We start from the raw sequence: 26211 nt of genomic DNA, 5'->3' as shown, positions 1-26211 counted from the left end.
CCACAAGGTACTGCTCAAATTGCGCAGAGACCAGGCACAGGTAATTCTGGTCGCTCCAGCGTGGCCGAGACAACATTGGCTGTTGGAACTCTCGGTTCAGACACCGATCCCGCTTCTGTTGTGTCCGGATCTCATCTCTCAGGACCACGGCCGGCTGCGTCACCCCGACCTGCAATCACTCCACCTCACGGCGTGGCTGCTCCATGGTTCACCCAGGCAGAGCAGCAATGCTCGCACTCTGTCCAACAGATTCTGCTGAGCAGTAGGAAGCCCTCAACACGCACCACGTACCTGGCCAAGTGGAAGCGGTTCTCCTGTTGGTGCGAACAACGAGCCATGTCCCCGTTGCAGGCACCCATTCCTCTCATTTTGGAATATCTCCTCTCCCTAAAACAGCAGGGGTTGGCGATATCTTCAATTAGAGTTCACCTGGCCGCTATATCGGCCTTTCACCCAGGGGAACTCGCGTCCTCGGTATTCTCTAACCCGATGGTCGTTAGATTCCTCAAGGGCTTAGACCGGATGTACCCACAACAACGTCAGCCCGTTCAGACGTGGGACCTCAACCTGGTTCTCTCCAAGCTCACAGGTCCTCCATTCGAGCCACTGGCCACCTGTTCACTTTTGTACCTATCCTGGAAGACAGCCTTCCTTGTAGCCATCACCTCAGCAAGGCGCGTTTCTGAACTCAGGGCGCTTACATCCGAGCCCCCTTATACAGTTTTCCATAAGGATAAAGTGCAGCTTCGTCCACATCCTGCCTTTCTCCCTAAGGTGGTTTCTCCTTTTCATATCAACCAGGACATCTTTCTCCCGGTCTTTCATCCCAAACCACATGCCACTCGCCAGGATCAACGTTTGCATTCCCTGGACGTACGAAGGGCCCTGGCCTTCTATATTGACCGCACAAAGCACTTTAGAAAGACGACGCAACTCTTCGTTGCAGTGGCCGACCGAATGAAAGGCTCACCGGTCTCCTCACAACGCCTATCCTCCTGGATTACGTCTTGCATCCGGACTTGCTATGACCTGGCAGGTGTCTCAGCACCGCACCTCACCGCTCACTCCACGAGGGCCCAGGCTTCCTCGACGGCTTTCCTGGCACAAGTTCCGATCCAGGACATTTGTAGAGCAGCGGTTTGGTCATCAGTCCACACATTTACAGCTCACTATGCACTAGTGCAGCAGTCCAGAGACGATGCTGCTTTCGGATCAGCGGTTTTGCACACAGCAATGTCTCACTCCGACCCCACCACCTAAGTTGGGCTTGGGAGTCACCTAATGGAATGGATATGAGCAAGCACTCGAAGAAGAAAAGACGGTTACTCACCGTTGTAACTGTTGTTCTTCGAGATGTGTTGCTCATATCCATTCCAAACCCGCCCCCCGTCCCCACGGTCGGAGTAGCCGGCAAGAAGGAACTGAGGGGGCGCCGGGTCGGCTGGGGTATATATTCAGCGCCATGAAGGCGCCACTCTAGGGGGCTCCACAGCCGACCCGCCGGTGTTGCTAGGGTAGAAAATCTTCCGACGATCGTGCACGCGGCGCGCACACACCTAATGGAATGGATATGAGCAACACATCTCGAAGAACAACAGTTACAACGGTGAGTAACCGTCTTTTCCTCTTGCTTGTTCCCCAGATTCCTAGCATTGGTATGTGAATGATCGCAATCTTCTCGCCACATTCTTGGCTGTATCAATTCAGTTTGCTCGCGACACGCTGAGTTCATTTGTACATGGTTTGCCTCCTTCTCCTAGTCGTGGTAGTTTAATACCCTCCTGGCTGCCTCCTTGTCCGCTGAGAAGGTGAGCCTGTGAGATGCAGGCTGTCCTGTTCGTACCGCCCCTGTCCCACTGCAGTGTAACCCAGCGTTCCACAGAACTGCAGGCATAACCTGGAGCTGTGGGGTGTTTTCAGTGTCTGTAAAATCCCTCAGGTCCTGGCTCTCTTATGCAGTACGTATCTACGAGCATCTAGGAATCTGCCTAGGGCCTACAAGTAACCTCCGAGGCGTAATATTGTCCAGGGCCATGGTAACTTGGCCTCTGCTTTGACTGCTGGGATTTCTACTGACTTACCCATTGTGTGGAAGCCATCTCTCCCTGTGAGCGAAGGGGTCTCCTGCGGGGACCGAGGTGCAGGGACTGGCTGGGGTTCCCTCTCCCAGAACTAGCCTTCAGTCAACATGGGCCAAAAGCTGCTGCTTGTTTTCACGCTTGGAACCAGTTTGAAGCCTGTGGCCTGGCTTTGGTCACGCGTTACACTTAGAATCCAGTCGTGGGTTCCCCTGAGTCCTAGCAGAGCCACGGGCATCAAGGTGAGGGGCTGGCAAACACGCACAGTGGGAGCTGCCATCCTTCCGTCACGCATGTGAGCACGTGTGCACACTGGGATGCCAGGAGTGGCTGCACTCCTCTTCCCTGTGCAGAGGAGGTGCAGCAGCTGCTAGTGGCATGGCCTGTGAGGGAGTGGCAGGGAAGTGGGCACTACCTGCCCCCAGCAGAAAACCAGGAAAGGCAAGAGCTTTGGGCAGTGGGCGGAACCACTGGGTGGCATCTTGCAGGCTAATGTGCTGCCACTTCTCTCTCTCTCTCCCTCCCCGCCCCCCCCATTAGCTCGGAGGTTTGCTCCTTTCCTGCTGAGTATTCAGTGTGGTCCAGCAGTATCGGATTTACTGGCACTGTCGGACTTGCTGAGTCAGCCCTTCCCAAGGCCCAGGGCACCTCCTGGCAGGTTTTTGGGATCCCTGCTCCTCACCTGAATTAACCCAGTGCCCCTAGAGCCGGGAAGTTTGCTGGCAGCCGCAGGGGAAATGCTAGACAGTGAGCGCCCTTGTTTCCCACATGCTCTGCTTGGTCCCGCCAATCCGGCCTGTACAGACAGAGGAGGCGCAGGGGGTGGCAGCAGCTGGCAGAGGAACAGAGGCCCTAGTACTGCTCCCCACCCTTGGGTGAACAGCGAAGCTCCCTGTGCAGAGGGCCACAAGCTCCTGGTGAACCTGGGGCCCTGGGGTGGAGGCTAATTGTTGCCGTCAGTAAGAATGGCTGTAGTGGTGCGTTTTCCCTTCTCCTCAGGAGGTGGGGCCATGCACGTATCGGGGCCAGCTAGATCAGCCACGGCTGCCTGTCTCTCCTCACTCAGCCCTAATCTCTCTGCCCTCTACATTTTCAGTGAATGGGGACTCTGCTGGTGCTACTGACGCTGAAGAGGAAAGGTCTGTGGTGGGAGTGACCTCGCCACCTGCAGCAGTGTCAAGCGAGACCCCCGGGTCCACCGCTGCCACCCTTCCTGCTTCATCCGTCCCTGGGGAGCCAGAGGAGCCGGCCCCTGCCTCAGGCACCCAGTCACCTCAGGCTGCAGCACAGGCCTTGGAAGCTCTACCTCCCGGGTAAGCAGCTCCGTCTCCAGCCTCAGGCCCATTCCGAACACGGTGTGGTCCATTCCCAGGGCAGGGCACCACGGCGCTTGCTCCTCACGTGCTGGGGTAGGGGGAGTGAGGCTAGCTCTGTGCAGAGAGGGTCTGAGGAGCTTGAGTGGTCTGGGCCGTTGCTCTGAGCCTACAGGAGCAGCTGTGTTGGAGAGGGGGGCTCTGTTCTGCCAGGCTGGCTATGGAAACACAAAAGCACATGGGGCTCTGGGCACCTTCTGAAGCAGCACAGACAAGCAGCCGGACTGTGACAGATCTGGTCCATGGACCGCATCTGTGTTTGGCTGTATGTGGGGACTGACCTCTCCTCCCTCAGCAGGGGGTGGGCCAAGGCTGTATCCGTTTCACATTCTCAGGGGCTATACATAGCGGCAACATGACATATCCCTTGCTGTCAGGTCCCCAGGAGAAGAACTGCGCCTTTTGCTCTCCCTGAGCAGGACAGAAGGTGTCTGTGGCACATACATTACAAAGAGATGGGAAATTTCCAGAGCGCTCCCTTTAAACAAGAGGGCCTGAACATTTTAAAAAATAAACTCTTAGAAACATGTAAGGTCCTGCTCCCCTGTCAGTTTGGAGGGGGAAGGGGGGGGTCACACTTAGCTGGGATCGCCCATGCTAGCTGCTATACAGAGAAATGCGGGAAGGGTTAGCTCAGTGGTTTGAGCATTGGCCTGCTAAACCCAGGATTGTGAGTTCAATCCTTGAGGGGGCCATTTAGGGATCTGGGGCAAAAATTTGTCTGGGGATTGGCCCTGCTTTGAGCAGGGGGTTGGACTAGATGACCTCCTGAGTCCCTTCCAACCCTGATATTCTATTCTATGAAACAGTGGGTCTGACCAGACAAAGTGTGCTGTCAGATGCACACAGGAGGTGGAACCAGCGAGAGCTCTGTTCTTGGGTTTCTGTCCAGTCCTGGGCCTTTCCAGATACAGGTAACAGCAGGAGGTGAAAAAAGCTTCAGAGCAGAATTTCGTTTTCAGCTTCCTCCTGTTCCTTTAAAGAAAAGATGTGAGACTTGATTCCTCTGTCACATAAAAATCTGCCTGTCCTCTGCATGAGCTGGTGTCCTGCCAGGTTACCTAAGGCCACGCAACTTCCTGTGCAGGGCCGGCTCTAGGATTTTTGCCACCCCAAGCAGAAACAATTTTGGCCGCCCCCTCCCCCCCTGTTTTTTTCTTACCCCACCCCCTGGCCCCGCCTCAGCTCCGCCCCGTCCCCAAATCCCCAGCCCTGCCTCCTCCCCCCAGGCTCTCAAGCCTAGGAGGGAGGGGGAGCAGCGGCGCGAGAGCGGTAGCAGCGGAGGTGAGCTAGGGAGACCGGGGCACATCTGGTGCCAGCCATGCCGCCCCTAAAAATGTGCCACCCCAAGCACCAGCTTGTTTTGCTGGCGCCTAGAGCCGGCCCTGTTCCTGTGTCTCTTGCTTGGCTCTGGGCATTGGAGATGACACCAGCTCCCAGCAGAAGAAATACAGCCTGCAGGGAGGAGGTCTTGGTGCTTGCAGTCCCCCCAGTAGCAGGGCCGTTGGGAGAGGGGCGCTCTGGAAATTACGGCTGATGTGTGCAGCCCAGCCCAGGTTGCCGGAGGGCAGCCTGAGTGAAAGCTTTCTCTTTACATTTGGGCCATTCAGGCAACGCAGCAAGAAGGGTTGTTAAAGGGGAAAATGGCCTCCTGCATTTCCTGTGAAGTGAGCTGTTTGTTTCCTTTGGCTAAGCCAGTGCCTGGAAGGTCAGGGCCTCGCTCATGTGTCAGTCACAGGTAATTAGGGTTAACAGCTCAGTGTGTCTTTGGGGGGGGTGTGAGGGTTACTGTTCTCAGGGCTTGGGCTCTTCCTGTTTCCAGGCAGCTGGAAAAGGCCAGTCTGAAAAAGGTCTTTATTCCAGCAGGAGCTGGAGCCCCTCACTGCTCCTGCTGGTCAGACTGAAGATCTCCTTCTTCTCGCCCGGGCAGACCTGGGGCGCTGCCTTTCCGGGCGTGAGTGGGCTGTGACTGCCAGCCCAGCCCAGCCCGTGTGCTGCTCACAAACAGCGTTATGGAAGCCCCTAAGGGTGCAGGGAGGTGTCAAGCCAGCGCTTGAGCACGTTCAGCTCTTCCAGCCACCTAGCCTCTGTCTGTCAGAGGATGGCGATGGATAGCAGGAGAGAGATCACTTGATCGTTGCCTGTTAGGTTCACTCCCTCTGGGGCACCTGGCATTGGCCACTGTCGGCAGACAGGATACTGGGCTAGATGGACCTTTGGTCTGACCCGGTACGGCCGTTCTTGTGTTCATTCCATGGCCCCGGGGAGCCACACTGAGGATGGGCTAATTTGCTGTCCATGCCCTGGCTCAACGGCACGTTCTTGCTGCTGTTTCTCTCTGTGATTGGAACAGAGAATCCAGCATGTCTGAGGGAGAGAGGGCGGCAAATATTCAACCTGCTCTTTGTGGTGGGGGTAGGGAGGAGGAGGAACAGCAGCAGGAAAACCCCTCCTGTTGCACCCACTGGCCTGCATGAACTTTAAGGACCACCACACCGCAGCTTGGGCCGTTCCCTATCTGTACCCTGGGCAGAGGCTCTCCTGGGGGTAAAATGATTCACCCTCTAGCTGGGGCTTGTTAATGGAGTTACAGACTCGTGCTGTGCTAAGCCACTGGCCTGCTAGTGGGAGTGGAGTGTATTCTGGGGTCTCTCCTGGCGGTTCTGAGCACATCAGGAACCAGATTTCTAGGGCATAAGTGGCCAAATGTGAGACCTGACCCAAGAGAGGCTAGACCAGCCTTTCTCCCCCCAGAGTCTTGCTCTGGCTTGGCAGTGCCCCTGGTGGCTAAAATGAGGTGGGGGAAAAAAGTGGAGGTACGTGAACCAGAGCTGGTGCAAATGGGCTTGTGGGGACAGGGGGTTTCTATTAGGCCCTGATCTGGGGAGGCACATTTCTGGCTGTCTTACCACGCTGGTGTGTTGCTGGGAATGACTTCGGCTAGCGGTTTGGGGAGCAGCTTGCAGGCTGGAGAAGCAGTCAGCCGTGTCCATGTGGGCAGTAGTGTCAAAGGACGAAGGGGACCCAGACAAAGCTGGGTATGTTCAGGCTTAGTAGCAAGACATTCCCATACGTGGCTGAGCAGTGTGCAGATCAACCCCTTGGTGGCCGGGCTGTGGCTGGTGACTGACTGGGGAGGAGTGCTGAGTGCGTACGGAGCAGTTCTGAGGCCTTGGTGGCCGGGCTGTGGCTGGTGACTGACTGGGGAGGAGTGCTGAGTGCATGCGGAGCAGTTCTGAGGCCTTGGTGGCCGGGCTGTGGCTGGTGACTGACTGGGGAGGAGTGCTGAGTGCATGCGGAGCAGTTCTGAGGTCTTGGTGGCTGGGCTGTGGCTGGTGACTGACTGGGGAGGAGTGCTGAGTGCATGCGGAGCAGTTCGGAGGTCTTGGTGGCCGGGCTGTGGCTGGTGACTGACTGGGGAGGAGTGCTGAGTGCATGCGGAGCAGTTCGGAGGTCTTGGTGGCCGGGCTGTGGCTGGTGACTGACTGGGGAGGAGTGCTGAGTGCATGCGGAGCAGTTCTGAGGCTTGCTGCTTACAAGGGATCTGGGTCCCCACCTGCTATTGAGCATCATGCCATTGTAGGTGGGTCCGAGAGCCTTCATGTCACTCACTGGCTTAGAATGCTCCAGGGGGTCGAGTGCCTGTTGCAGGAGCCCTGGCTTTTCTACGCACTGCCTTTGGTCCCTGGAGAGACGCAGTAGGATGATCTCCCCCACGTCCACTCCCTTTATCGGATGGATGCCTGGAGCTTGCTTCTCTCCCCAACTCCCATCACACCCATGGAATCTACAGAGTGCAGGTTCATGTGGCGATTCTGAGCTATTTGTTCTGCTCAGATGCCTGTCTCAGAACATCTGCACCAGATGTGGGGAGCACAAAGGAGTCTCATGCACATGACTGGGAGTCTGTTTTAGGGGCTGGAGAATACCGGAAGGTGGTCTGAATAATTCCAGTTCCAGCAGCACCCAGAATCCGTCCCGTTACATCCACCTGGCCTTACTCTTAAACTTATCATGTGATTAACTTGAAGGAAGCCAGGGTACGTGTGGGTATGAGAGAAGTTGCTTTGTAGAGTTGGAAACGTTTGGGGTGGGGACCCCACTTTAACACACAGGTTTCCCAGCTGGCTGATAATGGAATGGGAAGGCAGCTGGAGTCATCAGCTCCTGCATCTGGTTCCTATCAGTGATGATCCTGCACTGGGGACGGAGAGCGAGTTAACACGGCGTGTATACAGAGCTCTGTCTCGCGCACACAAAGAGGCACATTATGCTGTCTGGCAGAAGGCAGGGTGCTGTGGTTTCTTACATAAGGCAAGGCATTTTGTTTGGACTGCGGGTTACCTTAGCACTGCCATTTCACACTGGCCACTGCTCCCTACAGCCACTGCCTGGTGAAGCCATTTCCTGCAGCCAGAACAGAGTTATACTGGTGTGCAGTGCAGGCAGGCGTGCCTCACGCTGCAAACTCTCAGTGACAGGGTCCCTGGATAAAACCACAATCACCTTGCTCTTCGGAAGGGAGGGAAGGCTGCTGGGGATTTTCCACCAGTCACACACACAGGGTACGTGTATACTTGCCTCCGGGTCCCGGAAGTGCTCGCCGTCGACGCCGGTACTCCTGCTCGGCGAGAGGAGTACGCGGAGTCGACGGGGGAGCCTGCCTGCCGCGTGTGGACCCGCGGTAAGTTCGAACTAAGATAGTTCGACTTCAGCTACGTAAATAACGTAGCTGAAGTTGCGTATCTTAGTTGGAAGTGGGGGGTTAGTGTGGACCAGCCCTGAAGCATGATTAGAGAGAGGGGTGCTTGCAAATAAACTGCCCACATTTCTTGGGAGTTTGACAAAGCTTCATCCCTGGGCCTGGGCCTGGAGAATGGGCACAAGATGCAATGCACATGCATAAGCAAAACCCAGACACTAACTTCTTTGCAGCTGAGACTGATTCTGTCACCACACTTCACTAGGGTGTTGTTTGTCTGTTTTACCTCTTGTCCTGACTGGATGCTAGAGTAACAGCTGAAGCAGGAACTTAAATCATCCAAATTTGTGTAGATGTTCTTCCAGCAAGTGAGCCTGATGAAACACTTTCAAATGAACAAGTGGTTTTGTATAATCCCGTTTCAATCTGAAACAGCCAAAATGAAAGCCTCAAATTTCACCGAGCTAGGTGATTGTAGTTTACAGAGGCAGCCACTTTTGTGCCCCAATTGGTACCGAGTTTCTCCTCTGGTTGACAGATACAGAGGCATACCATTCAGCCAGCAATAAGGATCATCCTTCAGAAGTTATTCAAAAAGATGCCTCAATTGCAGTGTGCATTGTACTTAATCTTGATCACCTTGATCGATCAGCCCTTTAGCCCTCATCTAGATTGTGCCGATCACAACATGTCTTCCATTCTTCTCTTATCCTGGCCTTCCTTCTCCATGGGCGGCCATGCCTTTTCAAGATAAAATTTTCCCATCTCTTTGGAGGTTGGCTGAGTGGTCATTTCCGTTCCTGTGGGTACCACTAGGCGACAGCTGCAGTCCATTGATTGTCAGTGAGCCTAGTTATATGCCCGACCCATCACATTTTACTATACCTGCTTTCAACAACCATGTCCTGCGCTCCATTCTGCTGTCTGATCACTTCATTGGGGACTCAGTCACGGATTGAAATCCCCAGAATTCTTTCCATCACCAACTCCGTGACAGACAATTGTTGCTCCTCTATCTTGGTCAGCACCCATGTTTCGCTGCTGTACAACATTGCTGGCAGTACTGTTGAGTTGCAGAGGTTTGCACGTGTTGCCTTGTTCATTTTTCCTTGGAGGACATCCTTGACAGAACTGAATGCACACCAACCTGCTTGCTTTCTTTGCGAGAGTTCGCCCTCCTGATCATGGTGCATGTTAATCTCTTGGCCCAAATAGACGTATTGCTCAACTTCTTTTATTTGTTCTCCCTTGACTATTATTTGGGCTTTTGGCAAGACATCAGACTGCATACATTTCGTTTTAGAGCAGTTCGTTTTCAGTCTGACTTGGCTTCTTTTTGTGTAGAGTTCTTGCAGTATTTTCTGTAGTGTGATAGTGTTTTCGGGAATCAACACGATATCATGCTGACAGCACTTAACAGCTACAAAATTATCACACCACTGCACACAAGTCTTGCTACACAGCTACACCATGAGTTTGGGTCTCACAATTTAATTGATAGACTGCACCTTCATGGATCCTGCCTAAATTAGGATGAGGTGAGGCAGTTCATCACTAGCACTGCAAAACCTGAAGTGGAAAGACTCCAGTGTGTTCCTTTCAAATGGAATTGTACCACTTCATGCTGATGGAAATGTCATCCATGAACCATGATCATATAGACATCAATGTAGAGACCACTGATGGAAAGAACACCTTCCATTCAATGGCTAGAGTGGTATTTCAAGAACAGGCTGCAGATAGTCCAGCATCACAGCAAATGTGGGAAATGTGGGAAAGAAAAGTCACTTATTCTCCCTGGGCAAACAGATCTCTTATGCAGTATACAGCATTTGAAAAACCCAGAACAAATTCCCCATGAAAAAGTACTTGTGAAAATAAACTCGTCACCTACAAATGAACACTGCCCAAGATCTTTCCTGGTGTCTTAAGATGGCTACCTTGTGATGTCCTACCAATGCCAAATGACGTTGATATTGTTCACACTCGGGGGATTCCATTTTGGACTGGTTTCAACCACAAGCTTGCAACCAAGAGCAGCTACACAGCAGTTGCATGTGCACCACATGCGGATGCCAAACCAGTTGAGATGACCACAGTGTACACAACAGCGCTGAAATGTAAGGAAACAGCAGCATGCCGTTCGGACAATGGATCAGCAGCCGTATGTGCTGCTCAGTAAGTGGAAAACAGACGCTCCCAAATGAATTTGGTACCAACGTGATTCGCCTGGATGCTTTTCACACCCTGTGCTGTTTCCCTCCATGCACGGGGAAATTCTGGGAAGACGCAGGATGGTGAGACCTTCTTGCTGACCCTGAGTGTCTGCACGTGTGCGCTGCGTGGCCTGACTCTAGCAGCGGAGGCCCTGAGTGCTCTGGCACTTTATTCATTTGTTCAGTGTCATGAGCAGGGAGGGGGCACGCGTGGAGTCTGGCTAAGGTTGGCTAACATTCCAAAGGTGTTTGAGTCTGAAGACATTGGGTCCTTACAGTACGTCATTTAAAAGCTTGATGATGCTGTGACTCAGCATATGCTACCATGACTGGAGGAATTTCAGACATGGACGAATGCCCAGTCTGCTACATTCAAGTTCTGGGATCATTTTCTCCAGGTTATGCAGATACTGTTCTAAATGTCCATGCAGAGCAAGAGGGTGACTGGAAACACGCAGAATGCCATGCTGCCACACTTCTTTACTGCAAGGAGGCCCAACTACACCAGGGGATACCAGTCTACATTACTGACATGCTAGCTCTCCCCAGAGTGCACAGTGCTTTTGAAGCTGGGGAATTTGTTGTGCATCCGACTCCTGGTTCTTTCAATGGAATTTAGGGTGACCTGGGAACAGAGAAAAGTGACACCAGAGACTCAAAGGGTAGCAGTGGGATTGTAGGACTGACAAGACAGAAGCCAGCTCTTGTCAGATGGACCCTCACAAGTCCTGAGTGAATATGCAAAAGCTATGGGAGTAAGAAGTGGCCTAATACGTAGTAATGTAGACAGTCCACAAACAAATCCATGCCTCTGCACTGCACTGCAGAGTGATGAAGAGCATGTTACAGACACCTCTTACCAGCCACGTCATCAACAATATAACAAACCATTTGACCCTGAACTGTATCCAGAGGGGCTTAATATATCTACTGGATTGAATGAAACATCAGATGCACAAGAGTCTCTATGGCTAACAGTAGATGTTGGTGAAGAACAAATGGAGAAATTTGTGAGAGATGCACTTGATTCTGATGGGATACCCAGCTTCTTCAGCCCAATCAAGAAATCTGGCATCAAAATATTTGCTGACATGGCCAAGACCACCAAATTTAGGTCTGGCAAGGGAGGGACAATCACAGCAGCTATCAGTCCAGAAATTGTTTTCCTGTCCTTTAGAAAGATGCAGAGATGATGTTTCAATGGCAACTGTTCTTAGTGACCCAGTAGGACCAGTGCCTGTGTCACTCTTCCATGCTGATGGAACAATGAAAAGAAGAGATGCTAAATCAGGACATCTTCTGGAAGCTCAAGCTGACAGAATCCATGAGCTAAGAGCATGCCACAAAGGAAGTGTACATCAGAGATCCGATGGCTGTCACACCAATAATGGCTAGAGATAAATTCCACACACTAGATGAATTGGCTGCTGAGTACTTGAGGCAGGTCCTAAAAGGATTTCACAAAGCTAATTCTGTAATCAAAGTCTTTGACAGATACGACAACAGTAACTCTGTGAAAATTGCAGAAAGACAGCGCTGGACAGAATCTAAGGCTGGATGCAATACCCGGTGACTGGTATTCTAAAGTTTCTAAATGTGGCATCCAACAAGCAGTCAGTCACCTATAAAATTCCTCTGTGAATATATGATTCAAAATGCACCTGAGGTTGTAAGAGCACATCCAGCACAAACACTCCTTGCTGGAGTCTCTTCCAATGGTGAAGTACCAAAGTCCATCACCAGCAGAGGTGTTGAAGCAGCCTAAGACTTGTACAATATTAAAGAGAAAGTGGATACAAGGATGCTTCTGCATATTGTATGTGCCAGCATAGTCTCTTGGTGTCAAAGGAACCACAGTAATTAGGTCATCCGATACAGATTCCAAAATGGAACACACAGATAGCATGTGGACCGAAACAGGCACCATTACCAGCAAAACTGCAAGCAATTTGTGATGCACTCACTCCTGATTTCTGCAACACACTTCCTGCTGTATGCTCATTAACGGGATGACTCTGTCATCCCTGTTTGTGTTGTCAAAACAAAGGGCACTTACCGCTTCGGAGATCTTGCCAAATTGGGAGACAGTACTTAACAAGCCACAATTTCTGTAGCAATGAAGTTGGTAACAGTGTATGACCAGGTGAGAAAGAAAGGGAGACCCTCAGAGACCTAAAGTGCCTGCGCATCAATCTAGTCATCAAAAAGGACAAGTCACTGTGTGAAGACAAGTCACAGTTTTGAAGAGCATGTCAAAAGAGCATCTTAGCAAACAAAGATTTGGGTGTCTTCGAACATAAGTAACCCAGATATTGGATGACTATTACAACATAGTTGGGAAAATGTGGATAATAAACTACTTCCTGTATTCTTCCAGGGCCCAATGACATCTGAGCTTCCGCAAGACCGTATTTGTGTCTGCACCAGTAGGGATCACTGCACAATCAACTGTCAGTTTGCAGGAGGAGCTGAGACAAACATTAATTCAGCCAATCAGAAACCAGCTTATTCAAAGATATTTTTTTAAAATGTACTTTAATTAAAAAAAAAAAAAAAAAAAAGATTTCAATTGGCTGGAGCCTGTTTCCTGGGCCAATCAGAATGCACTTCCCCCCACAAGAACTGTCTAGAATGCAGCTTGCCAGGATAAGAGAAGAATGGAAGACATGTTGTGATCGGCACAATCTATATGAGGGCTAAAGGACTGATCGATCAAGGTTAAGTACAATGCACACTGCAATTGAGGCATCTTTTTGAATAACTTCTGAAGGATGATCCTTATTGCTGGCTGAATTGTATGCCTCTGTATCTGTCAACCAGAGGAGAAACTCCGCTACCAATTGGGGCACAAAAGTGGCTGCCTCTGTAAACTACAATCACCTAGCTCGGTGAAATTTGAGGCTTTCATTTTGGCTGTTTCAGATTGAAACAGGATTATACAAAACCACTTGTTCATTTGAAAGTGTTTCATCAGGCTTACTTGCTAGAAGAACATCTACACAAATTTGGATGATTTAAGTTCCTGCTTCAGATTACTAGCAGCTTGGATAGCATCAACTGAGGTTGTGATGTTTCATAGAACAGGCGTAGACTTGCCTTGTCCATGTTGTTCATGTAATGAAATTGCAGAACCGCAGTGTTTTTCTAATCTTTCCTGCAACATGCTGCTGGAATAGCTTGCAGTTTTAAGGAAAGTAGGGCTTTATATTGTTGTAGCAGCTTGGACAGGAGAGGAGTTTTCTTGTTGCACATAAGAGAAAGTCAGTCTTGTAATGGAGTATTGGTGGCACATCATCTATACTAGAAAACTCACCTAGTAGATACCAATACAATTCATCTCTCCTTGGCTCTGCTGTCAATAAAAGAGAATTCTTGCCAGTACTGGTGACTTTTGACAGTTTTTTGCATTCTTTTGATTTTTCTTGATAAAGAACACCCTTTTCAAAGTTTATGAAGTGTCTTTTTGATGTAAGGGACTTGTATCCGCCATGTCTTATATATTGTAACTTCCTGTGGAGGTAAAATTCCCAATTTATACTGTTAGCATGACTACCATCATTTTTCATTTTGTACAAATAGACATACTTGTGCTAAATTAGATATAAATTAGATCTTTAGGTTAGTAAGGTAATGGCCCTTTTAGATTGAAGCCCAGTATGAAGCAGTGTATTGTCATCTATAACACTAGTACTGACCTGTGAATTAAAAAGCTAGTTTCTAGGCTATTTCAAAGTTTAGTACTTCATGCATAGGCAATTACAAATTAAAATCTTGTAGCAGGCAGACTAGATGCTACATTGTATATACAAAAGATTACACATAGATTAGCTTTCAGAGTAGCAGCCGTGTTAGTCTGTATCCGCAAAAAGAAGAACAGGAGTACTTGTGGCATCCTTAGAGACTAACAAATTTATTAGAGCATAAGCTTTCGTGGACTACAGCCCACTTCTTCGGATGCATCCGAAGAAGTGGGCTGTAGTCCACGAAAGCTTATGCTCTAATAAACATGGATTAGCGTTACATTAGGAATTTATGTACATTTATAGCTACCCAATATACAGTACAAACTATGGGCAGGCAACTCCTGCCGTGCACAGCCATCAGTGTGAGACTGATCTGGTCAGCACATTTCAATTGAAAATAGAGAAAACTATTATAATCACCTGTGAGATACTTTGACAATTAAAAATATACAATGTGAAAACATTTCATGTTAGTATATTGCACAATGTTGCTATTTGCCATTTTTGCCATGTGTTAAATAGCTTCGTTGTTTCTGGGGGAAAAAACAACTTGCCCATGCACAACCACTAGAAGAAGCTTTTAATACATTGTCTTTTGATAGCTTTGACCAATAAAAACCACATTCGGGTGTTGAAATTAATGTGAACAGTAGAAGCTGTAGTCATAGTCTGGTTGCAGCGTTTCTGGAATTGTGCGAAAAATGACACTTTCTCATTTTGGGTACTATTGTTTCACCTTGCCTACAGGCTTATGGCACCACTTGACAGCTCCACATCATACCTCATCCAAATGTACATAAAATAAGCTTTCAAGTAATTTATGATGTGGGTGTGGGTACTTTAAACTCTCCAAAATAGCCCTTTTTGGGGAATTGCTGCACTCCTATGTACTTTGCCTGTCCCATGAACCCCATCGTTCCTGGCTGTGTCCATCTCAATAAGAGCTTGGTGCTGAGGGTCCTGCATGGTTACCTCTGGAGAATCACATGCTAACGTGATCTCAACCTCCCTGGCCACACAATAGCGGATGTAAAGGTAGCCATCTTACAGCAAAAAAACTTCAGGACCAGACTCCAAAGAGAAACTGCTGAGCTCCAGTTCATTTGCAAATGCGACACCATCAGATCAGGATTAAACAAAGACTGAATGGCTATCCAACTACAGAAACAGTTTCTCCTCCCTTGGCGTTCACACCTCAACTGCTAGCAGAGCACCTCACCCTCCCTCGTTATCTCCACACTGATTTATACCTGCCTCTGGAGATTTCCATTACTTGCATCTGAAGAAGTGAGGTTCTTACCCACGAAAGCTTATGCTCCCAATACTTCTGTTAGTCTTAAAGGTGCCACAGGACCCTCTGTTGCTTTTTACAGATTCAGACTAACACGGCTACCCCTCTGATACTTGACACATGCTAACGTGGGTCTGTGGCTGACATTATTGGCACCAAAGTCCCCATATCCCACTAGATCAACACAAATCTTGTGCCAGAGATTCAGCATCATCAACTGCAAAAGCCAAAGTGGTTCTGTGTCTAACATGAACAGCATTGCAGGCCCAGATCTCTTCTGGGCTGACTGAGGCCAGTGCCAAGGATCAAGCATATTTGCTTCTGAAGCACAGCTTGCCAAAGTGGACGATGTGCCCAGGCCCATCAAGGCAGGGTTCCAGCTTGAGTGACTCTCTGTGCTCCACACAAGTGGTACTGAAGTCCCTGGATCCGCCCAACAGAGTGCAGTACGTAGGGTTAAGCTCCGTAAAGAGCTGCTGCCCAATGAGGCTGTATAGCTGGATGGAAATTGAGCTCTGTGCTGTGGTTTGGGGGACTGTGTGTATGCTGAGCCTAGCGCCCTGCTAGGCAAGGCTGAGAGCTTCTTAATGAGGCTGTGATCCCTAACCCATTTAGCACCCATCAACCCTTAACCAGGGGTGGGGCTACTCAGGGAGACCAGGACTTTAAAAAGCCCGCTCCTAAGTGACTGGAGGAGCTAGCAAACAGGAGCGACTAACAGGAGTTTTGCTAGGGAGTTTACAGGGGGAGTGTGAGCAGGGGCTAGAACTCAACATTCTTTAAACTTCAAAGCCAAAACCACTCCCTTGATAAAAACAAAACCTCAACAAAGGAACCAGCTGCAGGAGTAAAGAGAATGCAGGCAGAAGTCCAGCAACAGAGTGGGTTTGCGATGACCGGGAGAACCGCACGGTGACTTGCCTGCCTGGTGCAGAGGTTGCGGATCTATCGAGACCTCTAGATAGGCTTATGTGTAGTGCTGGGGAGGAGCCGGTGGTCGTAGTACAGGTAGGTACCAATGACATAGGGAAGGATAGGAGAGAGGTCCTGGAGGCCAAATTTAGGCTGCTAGATCAGAGGTTGAAGTCCAGGACCTCTATGGTGGCATTCTCTGAGATGCTCCCAGTTCCACTCGCAGGGCCAGTTAGACAGGCAGAACTGCAGGGTCTCAATGCATGGATGAGACGATGTAAGGAGGAGGGGTTTAGATTTATTAGGAACTGGGGAGCCTATACAGGAAGGATGGGCTCCACCTAAATCAAAATGGAACCAGATTGCTGGCACTTAACATTAAAAAGGTTGTAGAACAATTTTTAAATTAAGAGCTGGGGGAAAGCCGATTGGTGCGGAGGAGCACGTGGTTTGGACATCTCTTAGGGGAGGATCTATTAATAGAGAATCTCTATGTCCTAGTGACAATGAGAGGATGGGAAATGATAAAATACAGGCAGGGTCTGATCAGAAACAGTCAAATAAAAAAGAGTAATGGCATACTGTGTAATCTGCCCACTGATCAGGAACTGGCTTCAGGTCAGGGTTAGGTGTGGCTGGCTTTGAGAAAGTCCCTGTTTCTATTGTAAATGGAACTCTTAATAATAAAGAACCGTGGAGTCAGTGGAGCGCCTGTGGAGTGCTGCCTTGTCTTTTGGGGGATATGTCTGCCTCGAGGTGAGATGGGAGCTGTACGAGGGATTCAGAAGTGTGCTATTAGACAGGGTGGAGGTGAGGTGCCGGGCTGGTTGAAGGCAATGGGATACAGACCTTCTCACCCGTAGGGCCTGATTCAGATCTGACCCCCAGATTTGAAAGCCACTGCTGTCCTCTGTCTGACCTGCGTGACGTGAGACTGGGGGGAGGGGTCTCACTCCACTTCCATTTCCGGTATCCCATCAGCAAATGTCAGTACTAAGGGGCAGCCTCAGTTGTGGGGATTTAGATGGGCCCTTGCATTGGTCTTCACGGCTGAGGATGTGAGGGAGATTCCCAAACCTGAGCCGTCCTTTTTAGGTGACAAATGTGAGGAACTGTCCCAAATTGAGGTGTCATTAGAGTAGGTTTTGGAACAAATTGATAAACTAAACAGTAATAAGTCTCCAGGACCTGATGGTATTCACCCAAGAGTTCTGAAGGAACTCAAATGTGAAATTGCAGGACTACTAACTGTCATCTGTAACCTATCATTTAAATCAGCTTCTATACCAGATGACTAGAGGATAGCTAATGTGCCGCCAATTTTTTAAAAGAGCTCCAGAGGTGACCCTGGCAACTACAGGCCAGTAAGCCTAACTTCAGTACTGGGCAAACTGGTTGAAACTATCGTAAAGAACAGAATTGTCAGACACATAGTTGAACGTAATTTGTTGGGAAATAGTCAACGTGGTTTTGTAAAGGGAAATTATGCCTCACCAATCTACTAGAATTCTTTGAGGGGGTCAACAAGCATGTGGACAAGGGGGATCCAGTGGACATAGTGTATTTAGATTTTCAGAAAGTCTTTGACAAGGTCCTTCACCAAAGGCTCTTAAGCAAAATAAGCAGTCATGGGATAAGAGGGAAGGTTCTTTCATGGATTGGTAACTGGTTAAAAGATAAAAAACAAAGGGTAGGAATAAATGATCCATTTTCAGAATGGGGAGAGGTAAATAGTGGTGTCCCCCAGGGATCTGTACTGGGCCCAGTCCTATTTAACATATTCATACCCAATCTGGAAGAAGGGGTAAACAGTAAGGTGGCAAAATTTGCAGATGATACAAAACTATGCAAGATAGTTAAGTCCCAGGCAGACTGTGAAGAGCTACAAAAGGATCTCACAAAACTGAGTGATGGGGCAACAGAATGGCAGATAAAATTCAATGTGGATAAATGCAGAGTACATTGGAAAACATAATCCTAACTATACATATACAATAATGGGGTCTAAATTAGCTGTTACCACTCAAGAAAGAGATCTTGGCGTCATTGTGGATAGTTCTCTGAAATCATCCACTCAATGTGCAGCGGCACTCAAAAAAGCAAACAATGTTGGGAATCATTAAGAAATGGATACATAAGACAAAAAATATCATATTGCCTCTATATAAATCCATGATACGCCCACATCTTGAATACTGTGTGCAGATGTGGTTGCCCCATCTCAAAAAAGATATATTGGAATTGGAAAAGGTTCAGAAAAGGGCAACAAAAATTATTAGGGGTATAGAACGGCTTCCATATGAGGAGAGATTACTAAGACTGGGACTTTTCAGCTTGGAAAAGAGGCAACTAGGGAGGGATATGACAGAGGTCTATAAAATCACGAGTGGTATAGTAAATAAGGAAGTGTTATTTATTCCTTCTCATAACACAAGAACAAGGGGCCACTAAATGAAATTAATAGGTAGCAGGGTTAAAACAAACACAAGAAAGTATTTTTTCACGCAACTCACTGTCAGCCTCTGGAACTCCTTGCCAGAGGGTGTTGTGAAGGCCAATACTATAACGGGGTTCAAAAGGGATAGATTCATGGAAGATAGGTCCATCAATGGCTATTAACCAGGATGGGCAGGAATGGTGTCCCTAGCCTCTGTTTGCCAGAAGCTGGGAATGGGCGACAGGGCATGGATCACTTGATGATAACCTGTCTGTTCATTCACTTTGGGGCACCTGCCATTGGCCACCGTCAAGAGGACGGGATACTGGGCTTGATGGACCTTTGTTCTGACCCAGTCTGGCCGCTCTTATGTTCTTGATACCGGGCTGCCCTAGTGGTGGTGTCTCAGAGGGGGTTGAGATGTGTGCGCAGACACAGGTGTGTAGCGGGGGAAGAGGCTTGTGCTGGGCTGTGGGTGAAAAGAGGGCTTCAGCCTTCAGGGCTGTAAAGCTGCAGGACGTTTACTCAAGCCCCTGAGTAAGGGTGACGCAGTTGCTGCCTGTCCACTCTTGGGAAGCTGCTGTGTTTAATTGGGGTAATTCCGAACGTTCTGTGAGGTCTCTGCTCTGGTCTGGAGGCAGCCTTGGCCATTCAGGGATTCGGTTGCTTGGAAAGTGACCCATCAGCTGCCGGGAAAAGATCTCCTGACCCACCAGTCATCCCAGCCACCTTTGTGCCTTTCTCTTCCAGCTGGGAACAACGAGAGCTACCAAACGGGAGGGTCTATTACGTGGACCATAACACCAAGACCACCACCTGGGAGAGACCTCTGCCTCCAGGGTAAGACACTTTTGAGATACTTGGAGTTTCCGAGGGCAGAGGGGAGCCCCCGGATAATAGCTGCCTGAATGGATTGGGCACACAGCAGGCTGCATGCAAAGGAGAAAACGGGAGAGAGAGAAGGTGGGAGAGACGCATCTCCATTTCCAGGCAGGTTGCTGCCTCCTGGGGATGTGGCACATGTTCTCATGCCAGTCCATACTTACTCGCCTCAGTCCCTTTCTATCTGTAGCCCCTCTGAGCCCTTGTTTTCCAGAGCACTATCTGGCTCTCTCCTTCCCTCTGTGCCCCGTAAAAGCTGAAAGTGATCAAGCCAAATCATTGTTCTTCCCTTGGCTGCATTTAGACCAGAGTGATCCTAATCAGTGAACGTACTTTAAAAGCCAGCGTGCAGGGTGAATGTGAAATAAGGCCTTTCCCACGTCGCTTCCATACCCCTCATCTCTCCTACTTACATACACCACCTCCTGCTAAAACCGGACCTCTGCAGCCCTCCCTGCTGCCCTGTGGTCTTGTCTGAGCTCCTAGACTACTCTGAGTTTAGACAGGCCCTTACATGGGTGGGAACCCTCCCAGAAAACCCCCCTGGTGGTGGTTGTGATGCGGTAGGGGGCTTCCCATGACCCAGTTCCCCAGCATGGCGCTGGCTGGTGCTGTGGACCTGGGTGGGGAGAGGGAGGGAGAAACCTACGGAATCACCAGTGTCACTTCCTTTAGCACCTGGGCTCTCCTTGGACAGCTCCTGTCCTCCAACTACTCAGCAGCACTACCCGGCTTAACAGGACATCTGCAAAGAGGCACCATGGCTCCCGTCAGTCTCGTGTCCCGTGGTGCTGAAGTCGTCCTATCCAAAGGAATCCGTTCCCCGTGGAGTGAAGGTTCCAGTCTGATTGAGACTAGAGCTGCCATGTAAAGCCGGCAGCACTGGCCCCTCAGAGGGGAGGACAAGCAGTGTTTGAAATGAGATTGCAGTGGTAGGACTCAGTGCAAAGTCTTGGTCCTGCCGGGACACGCTCGACCACCACAGCTCTTGTAATCCAGTTCCCCCAGAACGGCTCTGGACTCCTTTCTTGCCTGTGAGTTTGGAGACCAGTAACCCCTGAAATGCTGCCGCGAGCCAAAGCCTAGCCCATAGCGCATCCTCTGTGAATGCACTGTGCCCTCTGCTCATCCCGGCACCTCAGACGGCTTCTGTCCTGCGGGTGTCGGAGGCAACTAAGCAACCCGCTGCAGTGGCAGGTGGGGGTACCATAACCCCTGGGGCCCGTCTCTGACACCCCACGGGGAGGGGTTTGTTCCACTCCCAGCTGCTCCAAAGCAGCACGGCGAGAAGCTCGGTACCAGTGGGACGCTGTGCGACCCAGCTCTGCAAGGCACAGAAACGCCACCATCGGCTTGGGCCTTGCTGCTCACTGAGTCTGGCTCCAAAGGCTCCACCAGCGCCTTTCTCATCACCAGCCTCTCAAGACTTCCGGGGCAGCCTGTGCCTGGGGTGGGGCAGCCCTCTCGGCAGCGGGGCTGCACTCCTGGCCACTGAGTGTCTATTCTCCCCCGGCAGGACTGAGTAATTGCTCTGCCTTGGGTCTAGCAGCAGGAATGGAAGCTGAGTCTCTGGCCTTGAAGCCTCAGTTCTAGTGGTTCTATGGGTCTGCTTTGGCGCCAGCCGGGATGGGCTTGAACGCTCACCCCTAAGGCCCTCGCAGGAAGAGAACTTGTGTGTCCAGGACACACGCCGTCCCTTTCAGCCTGAGAAGAGTTTTTTCCTCATGGGGCTTCTCTAGCACCTTGGGATAATCCTTCCCCATGGCTTTGTGGCCCTATTGACAGGGACCTCCTCCTATTCCTTGGTAGGCTGGGTGATGGCCTGGCTGTGAGTGGCCCATGAAGGGCTGTAAGGCTGGCAGATGGCCTGGCTGCCCATCTGACAGTTGTGAAGGTTCATTTCCTAGGAAGGAAGGTATGTTCCACTGACATTCCTGGTCTCTGAGTTACCAAGTAACCATGGTAAGTCATGGCCAAGAATCATTATCAGCCATGAGACTGGGTGCTGCCCCAGGCTGAACCCCTCATGGGGTAACCACAGACAGTATCTAGGAGCTTGGAAAGCAGAACAGCATCTAACATCTTCTGGTGCCTTGGACCCAGCAGCAAGGGCACCATTTCTCTGCTAGCAAGGGAGCTTTACATTCTTTCTTTGGCTTTTAAACATCTCCATCATCCTCCATCCCTCTGACCTGCCATGTTTGTTCCATCCACGTGTTGCCCTCCAGTTCTCTCTCCAGTGCCCCTTGGGGGACCCCCTGCACTAGGAGCACCTCCCAAGGCTCATTACGAATGCTGCTTCCGCGGCCCAGGGTTGAGCGGTCAGGCTCTGTGTGATGACGGCAGCGCGGGTTTGATTTGCTGTTGTGAACTGCGCTGTGAGATCACAGACCATGCGGGCTCATCCCACGGCTGGGAGCAGGGAGATCTGCCTCCCTTTCTTTGCAGCCACGCACTGGAGCACTCTGGAAGCTACCAGTTTGCTAGGCTGAGCCCTGGGGAAAACCACAAGCATCTGCGGAGCACCCCAACTAGCACGTACCAACGGATTAGCCAGCCGTGCTAACGGACAGTCAGCTAAGGTGGTAGTGTGTGAGCAAGTGGGTGTCGGGGCGAGCGGAGGGTCTGTACGGGGGGTGGCAATTACCGTCAGTAATGCCGTCCTGTCTGCGGTGTTTCCAGCTGGGAGAAGAGAGTGGACCCCCGGGGCAGGTATTACTATGTGGATCACAACACCAGGACCACCACTTGGCAGCGTCCCACAGCGGAGTATGTGAGGAACTACGAGCAGTGGCAGACGCAGCGAAACCAGCTCCAAGGGGCCATGCAGCAGTTCAGCCAAAGATTCCTGTACCAGGTAAGGGAAGTCGACCTCTCCTCTTAAGGGGTCAGACGGGTGGGACCGTGGAGCAGTTTTCATCGGCCCTCCCTGAGCAGCGTGTGCGGAATCCAGGCCCTGCTCAGGGATGTTGGCTGTAGTTGTGGAATGATGAGTGAGGGTCTGTCAGACCTGCTAACCAGTGAAGGTGACGTGGGACCCAAACAGCCTCCAGGGTCTCCAGTGACAATACAGTCTTCTCCAGCTATGACTTGCTAGGACCCTTCCCCACACTGCAGTCTGCCCGTTGTATTGGGCACTTCTCCAGGCACTTACCAGTCCCTTCTCCTAGTTCCAGAGCCCAGCACTCCTCAGAGGGCCTCTCCAGCTGACTCACAGCCACTGCCCTCATGTGCTGTATCCCTGATCCGCTCCGCTCCAGAGGACAAGAACTGCAGGAACCTCAGAGCAAGGGGTTGGAGCAGCTGGGAAGATCCCACAAACACCTCTGCTGCCTCCAAGGCAGGGAGCCAAGAAACCCTGAGGGAACTGGCGTTCCCTCTTTAAAGAGATCCCTAGAACTGTCAGGCTGGAAGGGACCTGGAGAGGACATCTAGCCCAGCCCCCTGTGCTGAGGCAGGGCCAAGTGAACCTCGCCTGTCCCTGACAGCCGTTTGTCCAGCCTGCTCTTAGAAACCAGCCCATGGAAGGCTGTTCCAGAGCGTCGCTGCCCTTAGTTAGAAAGTTTCTGCTAATATCCAGCCTAATGATTCATGTTGTCCTGAGCAGAGGCAGCAGGAAATGACCTCAGGCCCTCTCCCCTGGGATGGGGGGAGACTAGCATGGCAGAGGAACTTGCTTTCTCCGTCGACTCCTCTGTGAGTCCCTGGGGCCTTCTCTGGAGCATCCTGGAGCTGTCCCTGGTGGGATGGCTGCAGGTCTCTGCTGGGTGCCATGCAGAGCTCAGGCCGTTCTGGGAACTGGATCTGTGGCAGGAGAGAGGTGCTCGGAGCCCATCTGGGCCTGACTTTTCCATCCGGGAACCTGTGTTTAGCTGATGGCGTGGCTGGGCTCGGGCAGTGAGGTCACACTCTGTCCCGGGAGACTGGAACGATCAATTCCGAAGCAAGGTAATACACGGGCGGCTCCCCTTCCTGGGGGCTCAGGCAGTGGCTGCTGGGGTGAGGCCAAAGGCCCCCGGAGCCCCAGGGCTGAGCTCCTGCTGTCCCTGCCTCTTTCCTTGGGCTTGAGCTGGCCGAAATGGCCACGTCTCCTTGGTGGGGGATGGAGAGCTCTCCCCTCGCTTGGGGGGGTGCAGCTGCTGAGTGCAGAGTCTGGGCTCTGGCAGCTCCTATCCCCTTTGGGCAGGACCCTCCCTGCTTAGCTCAAGAGCTGGAATTCCAACTTCAGAGTCCGAGAGGGACTGGCTGGAGACATCTGCGGCGAGGAGACTCTCTGGACGGGTCAGTCGGTCCCCAAACCCACCCTCCAGTCCTGCTGAGCACCGTGACCACAGCTGACTCTGCACTTGTGCAGGTCAGCAGCTGGCAGGCCGCAGACTTAGCCAGTGGAGTCATCAGGCCTGTGCGCTGACCTTTACCCAGGACGCCTCTGCCCCCCAGTGCAAGGACCTCCAACCACTCCCCTGTCAAACAGCCCCTGGCTGAGTCCTGGATCTTACAGGAGGCCTCAGCCCTGGGCAGCGCTGCTCTCCCAGGGCTCCGCAAGGGTGTGATTGTGGGAAGACGCTTGAGCCTCTCCCAGTTCCTGTGTCCACTGCTCCAAGCCCTCCGGTCTGCTCCGATGACACGTGTGCGTGGGCCTGCTGTCCTTGCCAGGAGCAGCGGAGAGCTCGTGGGTGTGAGCGTGGGGTCGGCGTGGGAAAACAGCCCCTTCCCCCCCCAAGCGAGAGCTCCTGGGTGATGAACTGCTCTTCCCCACGGAGGGAGCCAGGAGGCTGAGCAGTCCAGAGCTATAGAAATGCCCCGTGCAGCTGGCCATGGCCCCTGCATCCAACTCGTGGTGTGCTGGCAGCGTTAGAGCGCGGAGCAACCTGCCTTCCCTGCTCTCAGCTCTTCCTTCCCTTCCAAGCCCGGCCCTCCCTTTCCTTCAGCGAGCTTGCTGGGCTGCCGCAGGCTTTGCTGCCCTCCACGTGCCCATCGCTCTCATCCGGGGTTGGCAGCGCTGGCTCCCAAGCGCTGAGTGGGAGGGGAGTCCGTCAGTCCAGAGCGTTGCCTGGGTTCTGAGCGTGAGCCCCCGAGCCACTGCGCTGCAGCCCGGCCAGCGCTTTGTGACACAGCCCGGCCGGGCGCTGGGCAGGGCGGAGGGGACTTCACTTCATCAGGCTAAATCTGGAAGTGATGATCCTTTTGCTTCCAACGCTGCTGCCAGGAGTGTTGGCTGCTGCTCAGCTCCCATCCCCGGAGGGCCTTTGGCTTGAGCCCTCCTGGGCCTGCCTGCCTGTGTGGCAGGAGAGGCAGCTGGGCTAGGCTGGCATTACTTAGTCATGCGGGTGGCCCAGGTTTCTCGGTATCGCCGGCCTCTGTCTAGGGCAGCATTTCTGGGCTTCTCCGCCCGGCAGCATGGATGGGGACAGGGCTGTGTCCAGAAGCTGCTCTCTCGTGCTCGGCTGCCTGGCCCTGCCCTGGGGATTTTCCGTGGGCTCCTGCCCTTGGCAGTCTTGGAGCATTTGCTGTGCTGGTTTAACTGGGCACCATGTTACTTTTCCCTTATGTTTCTGTGTTGCCCCTGGGAGCTGGGTCTCGCCCTGGCTGTTAGCAGCCTGGCCGTTCCCCCTCGCTGCACATGTGTGGGCACTGTGGGAGCAGCGCGGGGGCTGGCTCCTGCAGCTTTAGGCTTCGCTCGTGTCGCGCTGCCATGTTTGTTCAAATCCGTTATTTTTAGGTCCCAGTGAGGTGATACCTCCGGACGTGACTCGGCTGGCTCTCTGGCAGGCTGCTCTGTGCGTCTGTCTGAGCTGGGAGGGGCAGCTGAGACAGCCCGCCGCATGAGCCAGGATTTCTCAGCGTGGCCATGGCCTGCTCACCCCAGTCCCTGCTCGGCAGATGTGTGTGGGGAGAAGGGGCCTTGACTGCCGCGGGTTCTGTTTGTTCCCAATCCCGTGTCCTGTCTCACCCCACCAGGATTTCACATGGCCCCTCAGGTTCACCTGCACCCTCTGACACAAGGGCAGTTCGGTTGGCAGGCAGAGGAGCTGCCGCGTGCCTCGACCACGGGGCTCTAGGCAGCCCTGTGGCTCAGAGTGGAAGCTGTGTGTGGACGTCCGTCATTTCCCCGTGGGGCGGGGAAGGGGTTGGCAGTGCCATGGTGTGTCCCTGAGCCCCGGTCAGGTTTCTGTGCATGGCGCGCTGCTCCCTTCCTCAAACCAGTCCGCTCCGGACCCGGGGTCTGCCTCGCAACGTGAGCCCCCAACGCCCACACTTTAATGAAAAGGCCGTTTTAGTAACAATATGTTTCTTATTTAATGCTGAGAAGTGTATGCTGAGCCCCCCACTCTCCTGAATCCTGGCCTGTTTGGTCTGGCGGACCATCCCCAGGAGACCTCCCAGCAAAGCCGGGGAGGGGGGTTAATCTAAACAGTGCCAGGCCAGCAGCCCCCAGTCCAGGCTGCTCCGCTCGCCCTGAGCCAGAATAAAGGTGCTTTGTGCAGTGGACCTGTTGGGGGTGGGGACGTGCAGGGGGCTCAGGGAGACGCCTGTCTGCGCAGGCATGAATGTTTCCTCAGTTGGAGTGCATCTC

At 51.9% G+C, this 26211-nt stretch overlaps 1 protein-coding gene across 1 annotated transcript in view; it reads left to right on the top strand.

Moving 5' to 3' along the window:
• Positions 1-26211, top strand: part of WWP2 (WW domain containing E3 ubiquitin protein ligase 2) — an 88060-nt gene that overhangs the window by 44443 nt on the left and 17406 nt on the right. The window contains exons 8-10 of the mRNA XM_054048801.1: positions 3175-3391; positions 19503-19592; positions 22317-22491. Coding sequence (XP_053904776.1) covers positions 3175-3391; positions 19503-19592; positions 22317-22491 — 482 coding nt within the window. The remainder of the gene's footprint in view (positions 1-3174; positions 3392-19502; positions 19593-22316; positions 22492-26211) is intronic.

The sequence above is a fragment of the Malaclemys terrapin genome, chromosome 14 (genome assembly GCF_027887155.1).
Source record: "Malaclemys terrapin pileata isolate rMalTer1 chromosome 14, rMalTer1.hap1, whole genome shotgun sequence".
NCBI lineage: Eukaryota > Metazoa > Chordata > Testudines > Emydidae > Malaclemys > Malaclemys terrapin.
This window is presented reverse-complemented; position numbering and strand designations above follow the sequence as displayed.